Genomic DNA, 22,032 nt, shown 5'->3' with positions numbered 1-22,032 from the left:
GTATACAATGCAGGAAAGACAGTCTTGGCAATTCCCTAGTGATCCAGTGATTAGGACTCTGCAGTCTCACTGCCGAGGGCCCAGGTTCAATTCCTGCTCGGGGAACTAAGATCACACAAGCCCTGTGGCATGGCCAAATAAAGGAAAAGAAAGGAGAGTCTCTTCAATAACTGGTGCTGGGAAAACTGGACAGCCACATGTAAAGGAATGAAATTAAAACATTCTCTAACACCATATACAAAAATAAACTCAAAATGGATCAAAGACCTTAACGTAAGGCTGGAAACCATTAAACTAAAAGAAAGCAGAACATTCAGCGCATTCTCGATATAAATCATACCAATTTGTTTTTGCATCTGTCTCCTAAAGCCAAGCAATAAGAGCAAATATAAACAAATGGGACTTAATTAAACTTAAAGCTTTTGCACAGCAAAGAAAGCCATAAACAAAACAAAAAGGCAAACTACAGAATGGGAGAAAATGTTTGCAAATGATATAACTGATAAGGGGTTAATATTCACATATATAGACAATTCATACACCTGAACATCAAAAAAACAAGCCTAATTAAAAGATGGTTAGAAGACCTGAATAGACATTTTTCCAAAGAAGACATACAGCTGGCCAACAGGCACATGAAAAGATGCTCAACTTCATTAATCATCAGAGAAATGCAAATTAAAACCACAATGAGATATCACCTCACACCTGTCAGAATGGTTATCATCAAAAAGACCACAAATAACAAATGTTGGTGAGGATGTGGAGAAAAGAGAACCCTTGGGTGCTGTTGGTGGGAATGTAAATTGGTGCAGCTACTAAGGAAAACATTATGGAGGTTTCTCAAAAAACTGGAAATAGAACTACCATATGACCCAGCAGTTCCACTCATGGGTATGTATCTGAAAAAAACAAAAGCACTAATTCAGAATGATACTTGTATCCCAATGTTCATAGCAGCATTATTTATAATTGCCAAGATATGGAAGCAACCCAACTGCCCATCAACAGATGAATGGATAACGGAGATGCGGTGTATACAATGGAATACTACTCAGTCATAAAAAAGAATGAAATTTTGCCATTTGCATCAAATGCATGGACATGGAGGGTATTATACTAAGTGAAATGTCATACAGAGAAAGACAAACACTGTATGATATCACTTATATGTGGAATCTAAAAAGTACAACAAGCTAGTGAATATAACAAAAAAGAGACAGACTCACAGTTATAGAGAACAAACTAATGGTTACCACAGTGAGGAGAGGGAAAGAGGGAGGGGCAAGATAGGCATAGGGGATTAAGAGGTACGAACTACTATGTATAAAATAAGAAAGGTACAAGAATATATATTACAACACAGGAAATATGACAAATATAATAACCATAAATGGAATGTAGCCTTTAAAAACTGTGAATCACTTTGTTATTGTATATCAACTATACCTCAATTCTAAAAAGAAGAAAGAAAAGAATTAGAAGGCTTAATATTATAAAGATAATGATTTTACCCAGTATGATCTATAGAATCAATGCATTTCTGATCAAAACCTTTGCAGAATTCTTTTGTGGAAATTGACTAGGTAATTCTAATGTATAATACATATGGAAATGCAGAGGGACAAGGTGCTCTTGAAGAATAATGAAGCTTGAGGACTTCACTACCTGTAACCAAGACTTTACCATAAATTAATTACACTAATCAAGGCAGTGTGATATTGGTACAAGTGAAAACAAACACACACAGGGGAACAGGATAGAGAATCATGAAACACACCCATAGCTGTATAATGATGTGGTTTATGATAAAAATAACACTGCAGTGAATTGGGGAAAAGATAACCTTTTCCATAAATGGTCCTGGATGAACTAGGTATCCATATTTAAAAACTAGTTTTGACCCTTACCTCACACCAGACACAAAAGTCAATTTCAGGTGGATTACAAGTATAAATGTGAAAGATAAAATGATACAGCTTAAAGATGAAAAAAGAAAATGTGTTTGTGACTTATGACAGTTAAAGACACAAAAACTACAAACCAAAAAGGCAGAGATAGATAAATTGAGCTACATTAGAATTAGGAATCTCTAGTCATCAAAAAACACTATTACAAAAGTGTAAAGGTAAGCCATGGAATGGGATGATATATCTGACATATGCATCTGTTTGAAAAAGGACTGATGTACAGATTATATAGTCAACAAAAATTAAAACAGTCCTATAGAAAAATAGGCAAAACACTTGAATAGGCACTTCAAGAAAGAGGATATCCAAATAGCCAATAAATAAAAGTGTTCAACTTTATTAATTGTGCACCTGGATGTGTTATTTAAATACATAATGAGATACCTCTCTGTACCCTCCAGAATTGCCAAACTTAAAAGAGGTTGATGAGGGCTTCCCTGGTGGCGCAGTGGTTGAGAGTCCGCCTGCCGATGCAAGGGACGCAGGTTCGTGTCCCAGTCCGGGAAGATCCCACATGCCACGGAGCGGCTGGGCCCGTGAGCCATGGCCACTGAGCCTGCGCGTCCGGAGCCTGTGCTCCGCTACGGGAGAGGCCGCAACAGTGAGAGGCCAGCGTACCGCAAAAAAAAAAAAAAGAGGTTGATGATAACATCATCAACCTCTCTGTACCCTCCAGAATGGCCAAACTTAAAAGAGGTTGATGATAACATCATCACACATTACATATGTTGCTGATGAGATCACAAATTGGTACAGATATTTGGTATTGACTGAAGCCAAATATGTGCATATCCTCTGACCCAGCAGTTACACTTTTGGGTATATAAATGCATGCATATGTGTACTAAAGGATATTTGTAAGAATGTTCATAGCAGCACTGTTGATGATAACCAAGAACTGGAAACAACTCAAATGTCCATTAGCAGCCAAATGAAATCTGGCAAATTTTACATCGGAGTACTCTCCTACAATGACAAGGGAACACTTCTGTATTAACAAAGTGTGTGAATCTTATATAATATTAGATAAAATAACCAGAAACTAGAGTGCCTAATATATAATTCCCCTTATAGGAGGTTCAAAAATAGACAAAACTAATCTAATGATGATAGAGGCCTGTATGATGGTTATCTTTCTTGGTGAGATTTGTAAGGGGGGGTTCTAAGGAGCCTTCTGGGGTATTTGTAATGTTTATAATGTTCTGTTTTTCAATAAAGGTGGTCATTACTTTGTGAAAATTCACTTTGTGAAAATTAATTGAGCTGTACACTTACGATTTTTGTGTACTTTTCTGTATGTTACACTTCATTTAAAAGTATGGCTTTTAATTAAAATTTTTTAATTTAATTAATTAAAAATTAATAAGCCATACATTTACATTTTCTTTCCTTAACATTGACTTCTATTAAAACTCTGACATCTTGGATTTAAATTTTCTTTAAAACATAAATGTTTTGCTAACTTAAAACAGTATTCTATGAGTTCATAATTCTGTTTGAAATAAAGGTATGACAGTATTTTATTTTATTTATTTATTTATTTTTTGCGGTACGCGGGCCTCTCACTGTTGTGGCCTCTCCTGTTGTGGAGCACAGGCTCCGGACGCTCAGGCTCAGCGACCATGGCTCACGGGCCCAGCTGCTCCACGGCATGTGGGATCCTCCCGGACCGGGGCACGAACTCGTGTCCCCTGCATCGGCAGGCAGACTCTCAACCACTGTGCCACCAGGGAAGCCTGACAGTATTTTATTTTTAATAATAAATTTGAAAGCATTCAGTAAGAAACAATTGTGCCTCTGCTATGTATAAAGAAAAATAAGGAAGGCAAGATACTATCCTTTTCTCCATCCTCTACTCCCATCATTAGTTTTTCCTATTAATATATATATTAGGTACTTTTCATACCTTCATCTCAGTTTTCCATGAGCATGTTTTAATAGCTTGAGCATATGTTGTGGCTTAGAGGAATGTCTTCTCTAGAGTCTTCTCTATTTAACTTTTAGGTGTAGAGCCAAGTGGAGATAATCCAGGAATTGAGCTATACCTAGGTGGAATTTGGGAGTGTGGTCTAAACTGAAAATATAGACTTGTGAGTCACTAGGATATAGCTGGCAGTTGAAGAGAGGAGTTTAAACCTTGAGGAAGATTATAAGGACGGGAGAAGGAACAACAAAGCCTGCAGAAGACAATGAAAAGGCCTAGCCAGAGAGAATAAGAGGGAAATCAGGAGTATGTGATATAATGGAAGCCAGTGGAAGAGATTGTCTTAACGAAGGTAGAATAGTCAGCTGTGTTGAATGCTACTGACAGATTAGGTAAGATAAAGACTACATTTGGTGATAGAAGGTTATCAGTGGTATTGGCAGGGTGGTGAGAGTGGGAGTAGTGGAGATAAAAAATAAGTTTGCAGTGAGTTGAGAAATACATAAGAGATAAGAAATTAGAGGGCTTCCCTGGTGGCGCAGTGGTTGAGAGTCCGCCTGCCGAGGCAGGGGACACGGGTTCGTGCCCCGGTCTGGGAAGATCCCACATGCCGCGGAGCGGCTGGGCCCGTGAGCCATGGCCACTGAGCCTGTGTATCCGGAACCTGTGCTCTGCAACGGGAGAAGCCACAACAGTGAGAGGCCCGTGTACCGTAAAAAAAAAAAAAAAAGAAAAGAAATTAGAGACAGCCAAAATTTGGATTTAAAGGGGGAGGAAGAAGATTAATTAGGAGGAATTTGGGTGAAAAGGATTTTGTTTTTTTGTCTTGGGGAGGGGAGTGCTGTTACAATGAAAGAGACTTGAACATGTTTTAGTGCTGTTGGGAACGAGCCAGTAGGGAGAGAGCAGTTATACATACTCGGGAAATAGAGGCAATAATGTATAGGGTGAGATTTCTGACAGTGCTGAAAGTGATCTGAACACAGGTGGGGAAATTAAATAAGAGGAAGGATCATTTTTTTCATGATAACAGGAATGAAGAAGGAAAAAAGATAAGCGGAAGCAAATGTGTTTATAAGTTTGTTGTTAAGACAATAAGGAAATTCTCATTGAATGGCTCCTATTTTCTCTTTGGAATGAAAGATCAGATCACCTGTAGTGATGAAGGGGCGATTTTTGTGGAGAGTGGCGAAGGTTTGAAATAGCTGCAAATATTGTGGACAACGCTATTGAAATTGTAGGACCGGCAGTCAGTACTAAAGCCCAGTTGAGATGAATGATCTTTTATAGTGATACTAGTCTTCTCTATTATAAGATTTTCTTCACCTGGATAGGGCAGAGGTCAACTAACTGCGGCCCATAGGCCAAGTCTAGGCTCTGGGCCAAGGCTTCTCATGGACTCTTTTTGTAAAAAAAAAAAAAAAAAAAGAGTGTTACTGTAACACAGACATGCTCATTTATTGTCTATGGCCACTTTGACACTACAGTGACAGAAATGAGTAGTTGGTTCTCAAAGCCTGCAATCTGACCCTTTACAGAAGTTTGCTGACCTCTGGTGTAGTTAAACCTGGATATAGGTACACGGAAGGCAGACATTTGGAGTCAGGTTGAGGTCTTGACAAATGCAATGATAACATAAAAGATATTGGCAGTTGAAGCATTGAAACTTGGAATCCAAGCTGAAGAAGGAAAAGAAGTGAAGAAAGGAACTGATAGGACTTCTGGGCTTTATTGGGGTGTCTTGTAGGTAGCTTGGTGGGGGGACCTGGAATGATATAAAATTTGGTCATATATAACTGAAATAGGTGATTTCAAAGGAAAAGGAGTTCTAGGTGATGAGAATGTCCTGGGTGTGGTAGCTGAGGTTGTATGGCACTGAGAGGCAGAGTACTGGCTAGATCATCTGTGTAGATGCTGAAGTCCCTCAGAATGGAGCGGAAGGGAAGATGGTGAACCAAGTGGTTGTCTTGTCTTGATCTCTGAGATTTATTAAAGAAAAATAAATAAATTGCTAACAGCCAATTAAAAAATTGCTAACTGTGAAAATAAGTAAATAGAAAATTTGTTGCTTTTGTGATTGTAATTAGAACTTACACTTATTTTAAATGTCTTTTGATTATCAGATTGCAGATGTATTTAATTTTGAAGAAACAGTTTATAGTCATCATATGTCTCCAGTTGCCACCAAGCACTGTTTGGTAGCAGGTTTGTACACATGTTGTTTTTTAACATATTGAAAACTTTCTCCCTTTTAATATCTAGTTAGTTTTGATATAAACATTTTAACCCTGATGAAGATCACAATTCTTTAAAAAAAAAGTGTGTATTACTCTTTGTATTCAGTTTAACGGATATTGTACAAGTTGGGCACTGTGCTAGGTTTCAAAGTGGCTAGGATTCAAAGATTAAGAAAGCACATTTCTGTTCCCTTAAGAGTTACTTTTTTTTTTTATTTTTAACATCTTTATTGGAGTATAATTGCTTTACAATGGTGTGTTAGTTTCTGCTTTATAACAAAGTGAATCAGCTATACATATATCCCAATATCCCCTCCCTCTTGCGTCTCCCTCCCACCCTCCCTATCCCACCTCTCTAGGTGGTCACAAAGCACGGAGCTGATCTCCCTGTGCTATGCAGCTGCTTCCCACTAGCTATCTGTTTTACATTTGGTAGTGTATATAAGTCCATGCCACTCTCTCACTTCGTCCCAGCTTACCCTTCCCATCCCCATGTCCTCAAGTCCATTCTCTACATCTGTGTCTTTATTCCTGTCCTCCCCTTACGTTCTTCAGAACCTTTTTTTTTCTTTTTTTTAGATTACATATATATTTGTTAACATACGGTATTTGTTTCTCTCTTTCTGACTTACTTCACTCTGTATGACAGACTCTACGTCCATCCGCCTCACTACAAATAACTCAATTTTGTTTCTTTTTATGGCTGAGCGATATTCCATTGTATATATGTGCCACATCTTCTTTATCCATTCATCTGTCGATGGACACTTAGGTTGCTTCCATATCCTGACTATTGTAAATAGAGCTGCAATGAACATTGTGGTACATGAAAGAGTTACTTTTAAATCACCAAAGTTTCAAAGATTTTACGTGAACAAAATTTGGCAGCTTTTTCATTTTGACACAGTAAAACAAGGAAATGATTTCCTTTTCTCTAGAATGTGTGATTCAAATTAAACATCCATTTTTATGAAAGCACCTGCAACAAAAATTTTCATGTGTGAAGAAGAAAAAATGTCTTTCTGGTATCTGGTATCAGATCCCTGTGATATTATTTCTGTGGCACTTCATGAATCTCTTCATCTCCAGACATCGGTCAGCTGCTTCATCTTTAAAGAGTTTGGGCACTAACTTGTCTTTGGGGTCCACTCAGTCTGTGTCCAGAGTTTCTGTGAATCTGTTACTAGTGATTAGAAGTATATCATTACCATGGAAAAGCTAAGCTATTAAAATAAAATGAATTTTTCTAGTTATAAACATTAATAACTATTTAAAGTATATTATTAGCATACATTTTTATATTTCTGCATGGATACAGTGAGTATGTCATGACTCATAGGGTAGTTTCTTGTTTCCTTTTGGTGATGATTTATAGTAAAATTATCTTAAACTATTTTTTTTGTTTTGTTTTTACAGTTGGTACTAGAGGGCCCAAAGTACAACTTTGTGACTTAAAGTCTGGATCCTGTTCCCACATTCTACAGGGTATTTGAAACAACAACTACTTTGAGTAAACCATTCAACAAAATGAAACATTATTAACAATGTATTCTTTATAAGTGACATGACTGATGTATTTTGTGCTAGTTGTTAGAAGTCAGCAGGGAATTAAAGATCCTTTTGTGCATTATTGTTATAAAACTAAACTATTGAGGAGACATTTTTATGTACAGTAGCCAAGGGGAAGCTCAAAGAATATAGAAAGTCTAACTCAAAAACCGTGTGTTATTTCTACATTGAAAAAAATGAACTACTTATGAAACTTACATCAGTACATTTGTCTCCATGAGCATTTTTTTAATATTGTTCTGGCTGAGTAAACATTCTTAATATTTAGGTGCTTCTTTTCTCAATAAAAATATTTTAGAAAAAGGTATTGAAATAATACTTCGGTAAAGTTTTACTAGCTTAAATTATTTTTGCTACTTTTTTATTAGTATTAGATCATCTAATTCTAAACAGTGAAAAAATAGGATGTAATTCAGATATACTATTTTTATTCATCTCTGAGAAACACATAATAAATATATCAGGAAAACTTGGTGAGATGGATAACATTTGTTTTACATTATCATGAATTTCTATGAATATAAGCTAGGTGGATGAAAATATATGATTTGAATAGTTTAGTTAGGTAGAAGTGAATTAAAATGCTGAAATCACTTATCCTATGAACTTATCACTTGTGCTTTCTAGATAAAAATTTTTATATAAATACCTTTTACAATCATGATTTAAAATAATTTTTTTCTGTTATAACTTTCTGAAAACTTAGAGAACATTTTTATTCTTTAGAATGTTTATCTTGTATGGTGGTTTGTTGCAGGGATTTTGTTGTAGAGATAAGTAAGTAAGCTTGAGCTAGATCACTTATTAATGGGTAGACTTGCTAGGCTAACACCTGTATTTGAAAAGACAGACTCACTTGCTCTGAATGTTTTTTCCAAAGCAAACCCAGACCTTTTATAATAAAATAGCATTGTGAGAAATGCCCCATAGACTTCACATTAATATTTAAATATAGATTATTATAAATGTGAAAAAAATCATGATTGTATCAATTTATTTTTAAGATTTAGTCTATGCTTTCTTCATAATCCAACAAAATTAATTGCACTGTATCTTTTGATTTTTTTCAAATATTTTGCAAGTCATTTTATACAGTTGTTTTGCAGGTCACAGACAAGAAATATTGGCAGTTTCCTGGTCACCGCGTTATGAGTATATCTTGGCAACTGCAAGGTAAAATGCAAATTATTTGGTTTTGAAGTTAATAATTAATGATAAGCATTTTGGAAAGACTGTTTTTATGTTAGACGCATATTTAGTTGCTAAGTAGGTCCTAGAAAATAAGATAATTGAGTTACAGATTTTAATTCATATCACCAAAAGAAATCTTCCTTTGCATCATAATCTTAATCCTGACTATCTATCTTGAAGGTGCTCACTTTGTAAAACAGAGAAAACAACAGAATCTATGTAGCAATGCAAATCTACTAGTGCTACCCATGAAACAACTGTGTTGTGTCATTTTTGCTTACAAAAGTGTAACACTGTCAATTTAAGAATAGTAGCATTTTAATTCATTTTCTTTAACCCAAAATTATTTTGAATCTGATTCAGCACATTCATCCACTCATTGATTCAGTTTACTAACATTTAATGACTCCTGTCATGTGCCAAGCATTGTGCTAGGGACACAGAGGTAACACAGGCGTAGTCCTTTCAAGAAGGTAATAGTCTAATGAGGGGGTATAGTCAGAAAAATCAGTGATTTCAGAACATCCTGAAAAATGCTTTAATAGAGATATGTCTCTGGTAGGTATAATATGGGAAAAAAGAACAAGAGCACGTAACTCTTTTTCTTTTCTTTTTTTTTTTTTTTAATTGGGGTATAGTTGTTTTACAGTGTTGTGTTAAAAGCACTTAACTCTTGATGATCAGGGGGGTTGGGGGTTTTGTTTGCTGAAAGGAAGAGTCTTACATATTTAAATGCTGACGGAAAAGTATCGCTGGAGAGAAATTATTGAAGATAAGAAATGAAGGGGTGACTTCCCCAGTGGCGCAATGGTTAAGAATCTGCCTGCCAATGCAGGGGACACAGATTTGAGCCCTGGTCTGGGAAGATCCCACATGCTGCAGAGCAACTAAGCCCATGCTCCACAGCTACCGAGCCTGCACTCTAGAGCCCATGAGCCACAATTCCTGAAGCCCGCACGCCACAACTACTGAAACCCGCGCACGCTAGGGCCCACGTGCTGCAACTGCTGAGTCTGCGTGCTGCAACTACTGAAGCCTGTGTGCCTAGAGCCTGTGCTCCACAGCAAGAGAAGCCACCACAATGAGAAGCCCATGCACCATAATGAAGAGTAGACCCTGCTCACCGCATCTAGAGAAAGCCCACGTGCAGCAGAAAGGACCCTACGCAGTCATAAATAAATAAATAAACAAATTAATTAATTATTTTTTAAAAAGGAAGAAATGGAGGGAATAATTGGTACATCAGGACCTTGACTAGACAAGAGAGGGTAATATCAAGGGTCCCAATAGAAGGGGACACTGATTTGACACATGAAGGGTATCATGAGACTAAATGGAAGGAGGAAAAAGGCATGAATACAATTAAATTTGTGACTTTGACAGAGAAGCTCAAGAAATGTGAACCCAGTGGCCTCTGTTGTTTTTTAGTGAGTAGAACTTGATGTCATCTATTGAAAATACTGGAATAGGATGCAATTTTCAGGGAAGGTAGTTAAAGATTTGGAATAACAGTTTTAATGAATGGAAGAAGGAGCTGATTAAGGGCACATAGGATTGCTGGTCAGTATTTTGTGCTCTATTGAAGGTGTAGCCCACAGCTGTACTAAGCCACAGAAATCAAAACATTGAATGACACAGACTTAACAATTGTCTAAAAATCGTTCAAGTCACAGGTATAAGGAAGGAAATAAAATCACCAAAAGGCTTATAGGAAGGATCAAGGACCTAATGAGATACAAGCATGAGTGTTGATAAGAAAATTTAAAAACTGAAGGGACAGGAAGTAGTAATCAAATTTTGATATAGACATTTTAATAAAACTTTTTGCAGAAGAATTATTACAAAAACTACTTTTATTAGTCTTATAAAGAGATGTCTCAATATTTGTATAGCAGCCAGCCCTTCCTCTCTGTCACAGTCTATTCCTCAGAGAAGCTTCTGTTAGTAGTTTGCAGAATGTGACATTGAAATTTATGATTTCTGAAGTAGAACAAAGTCTAGAATGTAGCCATAAGAAGGCTGCCCAAAGAGGTGTGAAGGTGAGGAGCTAGGCACTACTTGTGGGTCCATGCTAGACTGGATTTACATTGTTTGTTTCTAATTTGGTTTTCCTCAAATCAGGAGGGAAACTGAGGCTTTCAATTCTCAGAGTACCCCAGGAATTTGAATCAGTACTACAATGGACCTAGTAATCAATGTTAGGAGTTAGTTATGTGCATATCTAATCTGTTTCAGAAGAGACTTAAGTCCTCAGACTCCTCCCATTGCAGACCTATTCCCCAGCTGGAAAGAAAGAAAACCAAATTGAGAATGGAAAATGCTAACTTTTTGCCGACTATTCTAATTGGCTACGTTTGATGGTGATCTGTGAAAATAACCAAAGTTATGGGAAGAGATAAACCCTGTATAGATATTTTTTTAAAGGTTTATAAATGAGAAATAAGCTTATAAAATGCAGCGTAATACTCTTTCTAATTAAAATGACCTGGATAAACCCAACAGGTTAGAATATTATTGAGGGCTTTGTGAGGATATGATAGCATCAGTTGAACTGATTTATATTTTCTTTAGTAGTAGTTTAGAAGCTGAAATTGATATATGATCATGGTTTTACCTTTTTTCGTTTCACTTGAAATAAAATGAAAATAAGTGTCGAATTTCAAGGAGACATTAAATTTATTTCTTGTATATCTGGCAAAGATTGATTTGAGTACAGGAAACCAAATAAAAATATTTTGTCCTTATGATTCACCTTATTCTTAATTTTTTTCATAAAAAAAGAAAAACCATATTCCTACCAAATGGATTCTTAAGCAAAGTGAAATTAGTTCACTGCTTGATTATCTAGGCAACATTTGAATAACAAACAGTAGAACAGATATAGTAACACATTTGCCAAGGAACAAAGCTCTAAGCCTGTCTAGTCTTTGGAGAGGAAGATGCTCATGTCATTAAAAACAACAAGAAACAGCAGAATTCCATCCTTGTGATTTACTTTTTTTTTTTTCTATTTTTTCACTTCTTTGTGCTACTATTGACTATTGAATATTTGCTGGAAAGGCAAAAGTACAACCATCCAAATGTACAAATACATTTGTGCTAATATACTGAGACCTCTGTATGCCATAATACTGGAAAGGTGGGTGAGGAGTACAGTTATTATCCTAGCTACACACGTTAATGTAACATTTATGTCTTCTCAGTGCTGACAGTAAAGCAAAATTATGGGATGTGAGGAGAGCATCAGGATGTTTGATTACTCTTGATCAGCATAATGGGGAAAAGTCACAAGCAGTTGAATCAGGTAATGAAACACACATTAATATAGAAATATGGCATTGATAGTATTTTTATATTGAAATTTTTGAATTGAAACCAAATAATAAATGTATGTTGACAAATTGTAGATTTTATGTTTTTTTTAAAAAGGCATTCACAACAAATCAGTTTCTAAATTTACATCAACTAAATTATGGTTGTCTTTTTTTTTTCTTTTTTTTTTTACTAAGGATTCCAGTGAGCTTTTTTTTTCTTTTTAAAAATTTTTTTTTAATTTTTAACATCTTTATTGGAGTATAATTGCTTTACAATGGTGTGTTAGTTTCTTCTTTATAGCAAAGTGAATCAGCTATACATACATCCCCATATCTCCTCCCTCTTGCGTCTCCCTCTCACCCTCCCTACTCCACCCCTCTAGGTGGTCACAAAGCACCGAGCTGATCTCCCTGTGTGCTATGCGGCTGCTTCCCACTAGCTGTCTATTTTACATTTGGTAGTATATATAAGTTATGGTTGTCTTTCTTTAAGATACAAGTAAGGGGACTTCCCTGATGGTCCAGTGGGTAAGAGTCTGTGCTCACAATGCAGGGGGCCCAGGTTTGATCCCTGGTCAGGGAACTAGATCCTGCATGCTGTGTGGCGTGGCCTTTAAAAAAAAAATAAAATAAAGAAACTAAAAGATACAAGTAAGTATGGCATTTCTTCTGCCCCTGAATTTTTGAATGTAGAAACTTTTCTGGATTAACTTGTCATTTTATTTTTTTCCTCACATGAGGCCAACTAATACAAATTCAGTGCAATTTAGGAAGTTGCAGTAAATTAAAGAAATGGTAATATTTTGTGTCCATTTTGTCACAAAATTTGCAAGTTGTGTTTAATTTGAGTCCACTGCAATCCAGGTGACAAAGTACCTCGATTGCATTTTTATAATGGAATTTAATTTCTGTGTAGGTTAAAATTCTGATTCAGAATTAAATTGGGACCAGAAGTACATTAGGTTGAACTATATAAAACCTATGATTGTTTTAATAATCTTTTAAATTAAATTAATCAGGTTATTGAGAATTACACTTTCTCAAACCTGTTCATTTTAAAAGTGATATAAATTTTGATTGAGACTATAACACTTCTTTAAGTGGCAAATACTAGTATTATTGATTTTTTTTCTTTTTTTTAGTATTATTGATTTTTAATAGTCCATGGAATGATTTTTAGATTGCAAATGGAAATAATATATAAGAAGTTTAATTTTCAATTTAAAATTTTAGTGGTAAGTTTATGCAGTTAATTGAGTTTGATAGCACAGCTTACTCTCTGAAGAAAAATTATATTTGGCAGGATTTTCTCCCTTTGCTTTTCCTATTTTCCTCTGCTTTTATGGTTCTAATTTATATAGCTTATGTTCAAGTAATCCAAAGGGATGATTAGTTTTAAATATAATCAACTTATATTTAGATAATTCAGATAGTTTTCCTTTAATATGTTTAAATAACTATATCATCAAGCATTAAGTGTGTGTTGAATTTATAAGAACAGATAAACTGAATTGTGTTTTTCATTGCAGCAAACACTGCTCATAATGGGAAAGTTAATGGCTTATGTTTTACAAGTGATGGGCTTCACCTCCTCACTGTTGGTACAGATAATCGAATGAGGCTCTGGAATAGTTCCAATGGAGAAAACACACTAGTAAGACATTTTAAGTACCTTGAATGTTTTGGATCTACATTAAAGAAATGAATCTGTGACTTAACACTTGGTGTTTTTCTGTAGATTTGACTTTGTTTCTTGCCTCTGAATCACAGCTTTCTTTATATAATATTTTTCCATTATGTGAACTAGTAATTCTCAACTCAGGACAACCCGCCCCACCTCACCCCACCACATTCTCCCCACTTAGTGTAGAATCATTGCTCTGTTGAGCCACTGTGTATAATGGGAGCGTGCCATCTCTCTTAAGTATATTGTAGAAGAATAAAAGATTGAGAACAACTGATATAAATTAAAGCTATAAAGTTAGTCAAATTTTATACTATATCTGACTTTTAAACAAAATCCAAAATGAGGGATTTCCCTGGTGGCGCAGTGGTTAAGAATCCACCTGCCAATGCAGGGGACACGGGTTCTATCCCTGGTCCAGGAAGATCCCACATGCCGCAGAGTAACTAAGCCCGTGCGCCACAACTACTGAGCCTGCGCTCTAGAACCCGCGTGCTACAACTACTGAGCCTGCGTGCTGCAACTACTGAAGCCCACGTGCCTAGAGCCCATGCTCCGCAACAAGAGAAGCCACTGCAGTGAGAAGCCCACGCACCACAATGAAGAGTAGCCCCCACTCAGTGCAACTAAGAAAGCCCACACGCAGCAATGAAGACCAAACGCAGCCATCCATAAATAAATAAATAAATAAAAATCCAAAATGAATGTTATAGTATGAAAACATATGGTAATTGGAATAGATGTGTTCTAAAAGTGCTAGATTCTTTTTTTTTAATTGAAGTATAGTTGATTTACAGTATTGTGTTACTTTCAGGTGTACAGCAAAGTGATTCAGTTATACATATGTATATGTGTGTATCTTTTTTTTTCAATTCTCTTCCTTTATAGGTTATTACAAGATACTGAATATTGTTTCCTGGCTATACAGTAAATCCTTGTTGTTTATATATTTTATATATGGTAATGTGTATCTGTTAATACCATACAACTAATTTATCCGCTCACCTTCCCGTTAGGTAACCATGGGTTTGTTTTCTATGTCTGTGAGTCTGTTTCTGTTTTGTAAATAAGTTCATTTGTACTCATTTTTAGATTCTGCCTATAAATGATATCATATAATATTTGTCTTTCTCTGACTCACTTCACTTAGTATGATAATCTCTAGGTCCATCCATGTTGCTGCAGATGGCATTATTTCATTTTTTTTTATGGCTGAGTAATATTCCATTGTATATATATATATATATATATATATATATATATATATATATATATACACTACATCTTCTTTATCCATTCATCTGTCGATGGACATTTAGGTTGCTTCTGTGTCTTGGCTATTGTAAATAGTGCCACCATGAACATTGGGTTGCATGTTTCTTTCTTTTTTTAATTCTTTTTTATTTTTTTTTAATTTTTATTTATTTTATCTTTGGCTGCGTTGGCCCTTCATTGCTGCGTGGTCTTTCTCTAGTTGCGGCGAGCCGGGGCTACTCTTCGTTGCGGTGTGTGGGCTTCATATTGCAGTGGCTTCTCTTGTTGTGGAGCATGGGCTCTAGGCACACAGGCTTCAGTAGTTGCAGCATGCAGGGTCAGTAGTTGTGGCTCACAGGCTCTAGAGCGCAGGCTCCATAGATGCGGCGCACAGGCTTAGTTGCTCCACAGCATGTAGGATCTTCCTGGCCAGAGCTCAAACCCATGTCCCCTGCCTTAGCAGGCGGATTCTTAACCACTGCGCCACCAGGGAAGCCTGCATGTATCTTTTCTAATAAGAGTTTTCATCTTTTCCCATTATATGCCCAGGAGTGGGATTGCTGGATCATATGGTAACTCTATTTTCAGTTTTTTAAGGAACCTCCATACTGTTTTCCATAGTGGCTGCACCAATTTACATTTCCACCAACAGTGTCGAAGGGGTCCCTTTTCTCCACACCCTCTCCATACAAGTGCTAGATTCTTATGTGGTAATTAATTTTTAGTCTTTTTAAAAATTTATGTTATAGTCCTTACCAGATGGACCTCTGGTTTAGTCACTTCCAGAATAAGCTACCAAAAGTTTATAATTTGGCAATAATACTAATAGTTAATATTTATTGAGAGCTTATGTGCCAGTTACTATGCTAATAAAAATTAACATTTAATATATGTGCCAGAGTATACATGGTGTTGTTTAATCACCACATCAACACTCTGAAGGGTGTTACTCTTATAACACACATGAGGAAAATAAGACATAAAATTAGGTAACTTGCCTGAATTTACATAGCTAGAAAGCAACAGAGTTTGACTCTAGATTCTACTCTTGCCATAATGCTGATTATACTCAGACCCCTTAAAGCATTTATTAACTACCTTAAGGTTCATATTAATATTAATCATATTCCTTTCTTTAATCATCCTTTCTAGCTAATTCTCTCTTAGATATTCTAGGTATCACTTTTATTATTAAAAACTAACTTTAAGGTCAGGATTGTTTGTGCCAGATTACTTTAGGCTTTGCTAATCCCTCTTATTCTTTATGAAATGCTTCTCCATCGTGTCTCAGGCTAAAAACTCAGACATTGCAAATTTTAATTTAGAATCTCTCACTCATTATATTGTACCATGTCCCTAATCAGGTCACACCTTCCTTTTTCTCATTTTATTCATTTGTTTAATAAGAATTTATTCCTATTTTCCAGGCAGTATTATACAGGAATAGACAAAACAGAAAAGTTCTATCCTTGTGGAGCTTACGTTCCAGGGAGAGAAAGAAAGACATCCATCAATCAATGAATGGATGGATGGACGAATGGGTAAAATATATATTCGGTGTAGTAAGTACTGTAAAGAAAAGCAAAGCAAGGAAGGGAGCATAGAAAATATTAAGAAGCTGGAGTTGATGTTTTACCTAGGGCAGTCAGGCTAGGTCTGACTCAGAAGATGACATTTGGCCTTAAGGAAATGAAGGAGTGAGCCATCCAACATCTGGGAGGGAGAGCATTCCAGGAAGAGGAAGAAAGAAAGTACAAAGACCCTGAGGCAGGAGCATGCTTGGGATACCCAAGGAGCATGTATGTGGCTCTTGTGTTAGACTAGAGTAAGCAAAGGGGAGAGTAATAGGAGATAAACAACAGAAGGAACAGGATACCAGAGCTTACAGGCTTGTAGCCCTTGGTAAGGGCTTCGGCTTCTTCTATGCGTGAGATAGAAAGCCACTCAAGGCTTTTGAGTGGAGAAGTGACAGGGTCATTTTGGAAAAGTAGGTTACATGTGCATCAAAGGTGAATGTGATAGAAATAAATGGTATTGAGTACATACATAAATTGTTAATGTGATTTTATTCCATTTTTCTCTCCATCTTGAAGGTGGTGATACTCATACTCTATGGATTTTTGCTAGTAAGCCCATATTTTGAATAGTGTGTTTAGAATGGATAATACATTTTAAAAAGGACTTGATCAAAGGAAAAGTCATTCATACAAAAATACTAAAGTGGCCCAGAAACTCACCTACAAAGAACACTTAAAGGAATTGGGACATTGATCCCAGAAAAAGTAACTCTCAGGGGAAGCACACTATTCAAACACTTAAAGTGCTGTCAGACAGAATAGTAAGCAAATTTCAGCCCTGCCATTTAGTAATTTGGGTAGTAGGCAGTTTATTTAAGGTGAGATCATGAAGGACTATGGTCAGAGTTTCAGTGTCTCCATCTTGTAAATCAGGATTATTAGGTACCTAAACAGTAATTGTAAGGGCAAAATGGAAGTATGTTAAGAGTAGTACTGTACCTGCTAAATAATAGGCATATCATAAATGATAACTTTTTGTTGTATGGTGTTGCCTTATTGGTAGTACCCTTATAATTTAAGAAAAATGTATAAGTACATGCTTCCAATATATGTATAATTATTTATAAATTATATACACGTACTGTTGTGAGTCCATATATTTTATTAAAGCTTAATTTCTTATTTTTTAGTTAAAAATGAAATAGAAATTCTCACATTTTCCCCTCATACCTTAATGGATCATCTTACAGACTCTTTGAGGTGCCAACTGCACTCTGGAAACCATTCCCTTAGAGTACAGAAAACTCTACCTACAGGGAAAATTCACAGAGAGACAGCTTTTGGCACAGCAACAAAATTTTAAAATAGCTATTCTGGTGTTTACTGTTTTAGTTATTGGTGTTATCATTCACCCAGTCACCAATGGCTAGAAAGTGGGAGTCTATCCTTTATTCTTCCCTTCCCTTATCCCAGCTATTAAATCATTTACAAGTCCTCTTAATTGTTTCTTCATAATTTATTTCTTAGCTCTCTTCCCTTCCAGCCTCACTTTGGGCCCTCATGGTCTCTCTTTAATTACTCTAACGTCCGTCTAACTTTTCCCAAACTCATCTCCCAGTGAAAGTGTTTCCTCAGTAAACTTTCAGGTTATGAAAACTGAATATTTTTGCCTGTTGTGCACAAGGCCTTCATAAGCTGTCCCTTCTAACTCACTAGCTTTACATCTTGCCACTTCCCCATTTTTTCCCGTGTCCTTAGCCATACTGAGCTACTTAAAGGTCTTGAAATATATGCTCTCTCACCCTTCCATTCTTTGCGTCAACTGCTGCCTTTGCTTTGGAATACCGTCTCCTCCTTCCTGTCCTAGCTGCTTCTCAGCTTTCAAGATTCATTTCAGGCACAATCTCTTTTTAACTCCTCTAGTCTAGCTTACCTGCTTCCAGAGTACCCAGTGCTCACTTGTATTACAGTAGACTGTGATCATCACTTAGTGGAATTAAAGAAAAATAATTTACCACAGTGTGGCACAGTGCTTTTTGGTTAGTATAGTCTAGATTTCAGTTTCTGATTCTGTCACTTACTAGCCAAGAGACCTTGATCGAAATACTTACTTAACCTTTCTAAGTGTTTTCTTTTTGTTTAATAATGCTACCTATCTTATAGTATTGTTTTGCATATTATATGAAATAATGCATGTAAAATATTTAACACATTGTCTGATACTTACAGCAAATGTTAACACTTAGTAAACATTACCTGTCATTATTATTAATTATGCTGATAGTTGTTTGACAGTGAAATGGGCTGCCTTATGACGGAATCTCGGCATCACTGTAGGTATTTATTCAGTGACTAGATGTATATATTTCCTGGAACAATAAAAGGGATTCATAAGATAGGGAACTGTGTTTGCCATCATCCTATCCCACATCTATGAAAATTTCCTCCCCATCAGAATCTTTTCAAAGACTGTACATACCACCTTTAAGACATCATAACCAAAAGTACCCTGTTCTTCTTCAATACTTTCATAATATATAGCATGATATTTGTCACATACTGCTTTTTATGGTAAGTGTTTATAGTCATAAAACGGGGAGCTTAGATAATCACGTAGCACAGTGTGTGACACTAAGCACTTAGTAATTGGTAGATCTCTCCTTTCCTTCACCTGTTACTAGAACTTCATTCCATAGGCATTGAAAAGATATTGATAGTTTTGAGCCCACAGGTGATTTGATCACAGCAGTGATTTACCAAGATTAATAGGACAGTAAGTTGCAAGATGGATTGCAGGGGGAACGCCTAAGGACAAAGACAAAAGTTAATTAGCTGGTTCAGTATTTATACCTCATTGAACACTTTCCAGTTCACATTTGGGAAGGAATGTGGTATAGTGGAAAGAAAATAGATTTTGTAGGTAGGTGTTCTGATGTGTGAATAAGACCATCACATTCTAGCAGTTCATAATTTTTCCAGGAGGAACAGAGAATTGCTAGTTGAGATTTGTGTTTTTTCTCCACCCCACCTCCCCACCCCACAGTGTTATTCTACAAATTGTTGTGCATGGAGGATCAAAAGACACAAATGAGGGAATGTTATTCTTTTAAATATATAGGAATTAATAAATCTAAGGACTCACTGAATACTTCTATATCCTAAGTGTTTTCTTATGCATTATTTCATTTTTTAAAAAATATTTATTTGGTTGCACTGGGTCTTAGTTGCGGCAGGCGGACTCCTTAGTTGTGGCATGCAAACTCTTAGTTGCGGCATGCCTGTGGGATCTAGTTCCCTGACCAGGGATTGAACCCGGGCCCCCTGCATTGAGAGTGTGGAGTCTTAACCACTGCGCCACCAGGCAAGTCCCTGCATTATTTCATTTTATTTTTCACAATAGCTCTGGTAAATGATGTTATTTCCTTTTAACAGATTAGAAGAATGAAACTCAGAGGTTAAATCATTCATTACTCATAAGAGGCAAAGGAGGGGTGTAGTGGGTTTCAAAAACGGAAGTCTACTGATTATAAGTTTAATGTTTTAACATTTCACTGTACTGCTGCTGCATTGAGATAGTTGAACACACATGCTCATTTCTGTCACATGTTAACCTCGAGGGTGGGTAAGCCGAATGTAGTATCCACAATTATCAGCATATATCCATTTGAGCCTCAGTGTTTGTTTATACACAGAAACACACACACACACACACTCCCACCCAACCTTTAGAAAAAGAAGGCAAATCAGTCACTGTCTGTTTAAACTCCATTATTAGCCATAGTGAAGGGAGATATTGGTGATCTGCTTGCTCATAATTCCTAAATGATTAGATACTGGTTTTACACTTACCCTAAGCTTCTTATCTAAATTATCACCAGGAAGTAAACCTTTATCCCCAAGCTTCTCAGACTTTGATGGACCTACAGAACATCTAGGGATCTTGTTAAAATGAAGATTCTAGTTCAGTAGATTGCGATGGGGCCTAGAATTTGTTTCTAACTGCTCGGGTGATGCTGATGTTGTTGGTCTTGCATCTTTGACTTACAGGTGTAGAATTTTTGTTTTTGTCCCAAATATATAATTATTTATAAGAAGCTGCAATTGTAGTATACACAGTATTTGTGTTCTTTGCTTTTTTATACTTAACTTTTATCCCTATTTTCTGCATAATTTTCATACTTATGATTTTTTTAATTTCTATATAAACTGTAGAGTTAATATAACACTATTAGGAATTTACATCTGTTCTCAGTTACTTTGCCATTCTAGATAGTGTGGAATTGAATTCCTCTCGGCATGTACCTTTTTGCTGTTTAATTATTTCCCTAAGATAAATTCCCAGTAATAGTTACTACGTCAAGGAATAATGTCTTTGTTGTTTAAAGGGTACAGAGTTTCAGTTTTGCAAGATGGAAAATGGATAGTGGTGACGGTTGCACAACAATGTGAATATACTTAATGTCACTGAACTGTACACTTAAGTTGTGGTTAAGATGGCACATTTTATGTTATGTGTATTTTATCATAATTTAAAATGTTATAAATAAAAAGAAAGTTATCCTCCCTCCAAAAATATATATATATATTATATATGTATGTGTGTATATATTTAATTTTTTTTTCTGGAGGGAGTATATACATATACGTGTGTGTGTATATATATATACATATACATAAAGTATACTTTTATATTTTGTTGCATAATAAACCATTTGGTCTTTTAGAAAGAATGATCAAATTGTGGTGCCACCTACACGTTTACCTCACTTGTACTAGTATTGAGTGTCTCAATGGTTTATTAAAATTTTTGCTAAATGGTCTAAAATGATTCTTCAAGGTTGCCTTAATTTGCATTTTTATTTCTATCACAGTTGAAATGTGAACATTTGTTTTTGTGGGTCTTTTTACTATTTGTGTTTCCCTCGTATATGAAATGTACATTTATGTCATTGGCCCTTATTCCTATTAGGACATGGATCTTTTTTTTTAGACTTACTAGAGTCATTTCTATAGTAGAATATTTTAAGTAAATATTTTTTCCTATCTTTGTTGTCTTTTTAATTCAGATTTAAGTAAGTAACTGTATGCTTTTACATCCTACAGGTGAACTATGGAAAAGTGTGTAATGACAGTAGAAAAGGATTGAAATTCACTGTCTCCTGTGGCTGCAGTTCAGAATTTGTTTTTGTACCATATGGTAGCACCATTGCTGTTTATACAGTTTACTCAGGAGAACAGATAACTATGCTTAAGGGACATTATAAAAGTGTTGACTGCTGTGTGTTTCAGTCTAATTTCCAGGTAAGAATGATATTTAGGGGAATTTAGAATGTTCGGGTAGCTAGCTTGCCAGAGTAGTTGTATATAAAAGA

The 22,032-nt window shown here is 35.9% G+C and overlaps 1 protein-coding gene and 1 non-coding gene across 4 annotated transcripts in view; both read left to right on the top strand.

The window, feature by feature from the left end:
• The window catches only part of ERCC8 (ERCC excision repair 8, CSA ubiquitin ligase complex subunit), a 61,066-nt gene that overhangs the window by 27,873 nt on the left and 11,161 nt on the right, over nt 1-22,032 (top strand). For 2 of the 3 annotated variants that reach the window (XM_004311055.4, XM_019930006.2), the window contains 6 exons: nt 6,018-6,099; nt 7,548-7,616; nt 8,807-8,873; nt 12,095-12,195; nt 13,735-13,859; nt 21,764-21,961. In XM_004311055.4, coding sequence (XP_004311103.1) covers nt 6,018-6,099; nt 7,548-7,616; nt 8,807-8,873; nt 12,095-12,195; nt 13,735-13,859; nt 21,764-21,961 — 642 coding nt within the window. Of the gene's footprint in view, nt 1-2,371; nt 2,456-6,017; nt 6,100-7,547; nt 7,617-8,806; nt 8,874-12,094; nt 12,196-13,734; nt 13,860-21,763; nt 21,962-22,032 lie in introns of all 3 variants that reach the window. The other variant, XM_019930007.3, reaches the window with a different exon arrangement.
• TRNAV-CAC (transfer RNA valine (anticodon CAC)) lies at nt 12,716-12,788 on the top strand. Its single transcript has one exon. It is a non-coding gene; the product is annotated as a tRNA-Val (tRNA).

This window comes from Tursiops truncatus, chromosome 3, assembly GCF_011762595.2.
Source record: "Tursiops truncatus isolate mTurTru1 chromosome 3, mTurTru1.mat.Y, whole genome shotgun sequence".
Classification (NCBI taxonomy): Eukaryota; Metazoa; Chordata; class Mammalia; order Artiodactyla; family Delphinidae; genus Tursiops; species Tursiops truncatus.
The sequence above is the reverse complement of the archived record's forward strand: the minus strand, read 5'-3'. Positions and strand labels throughout refer to the sequence as shown.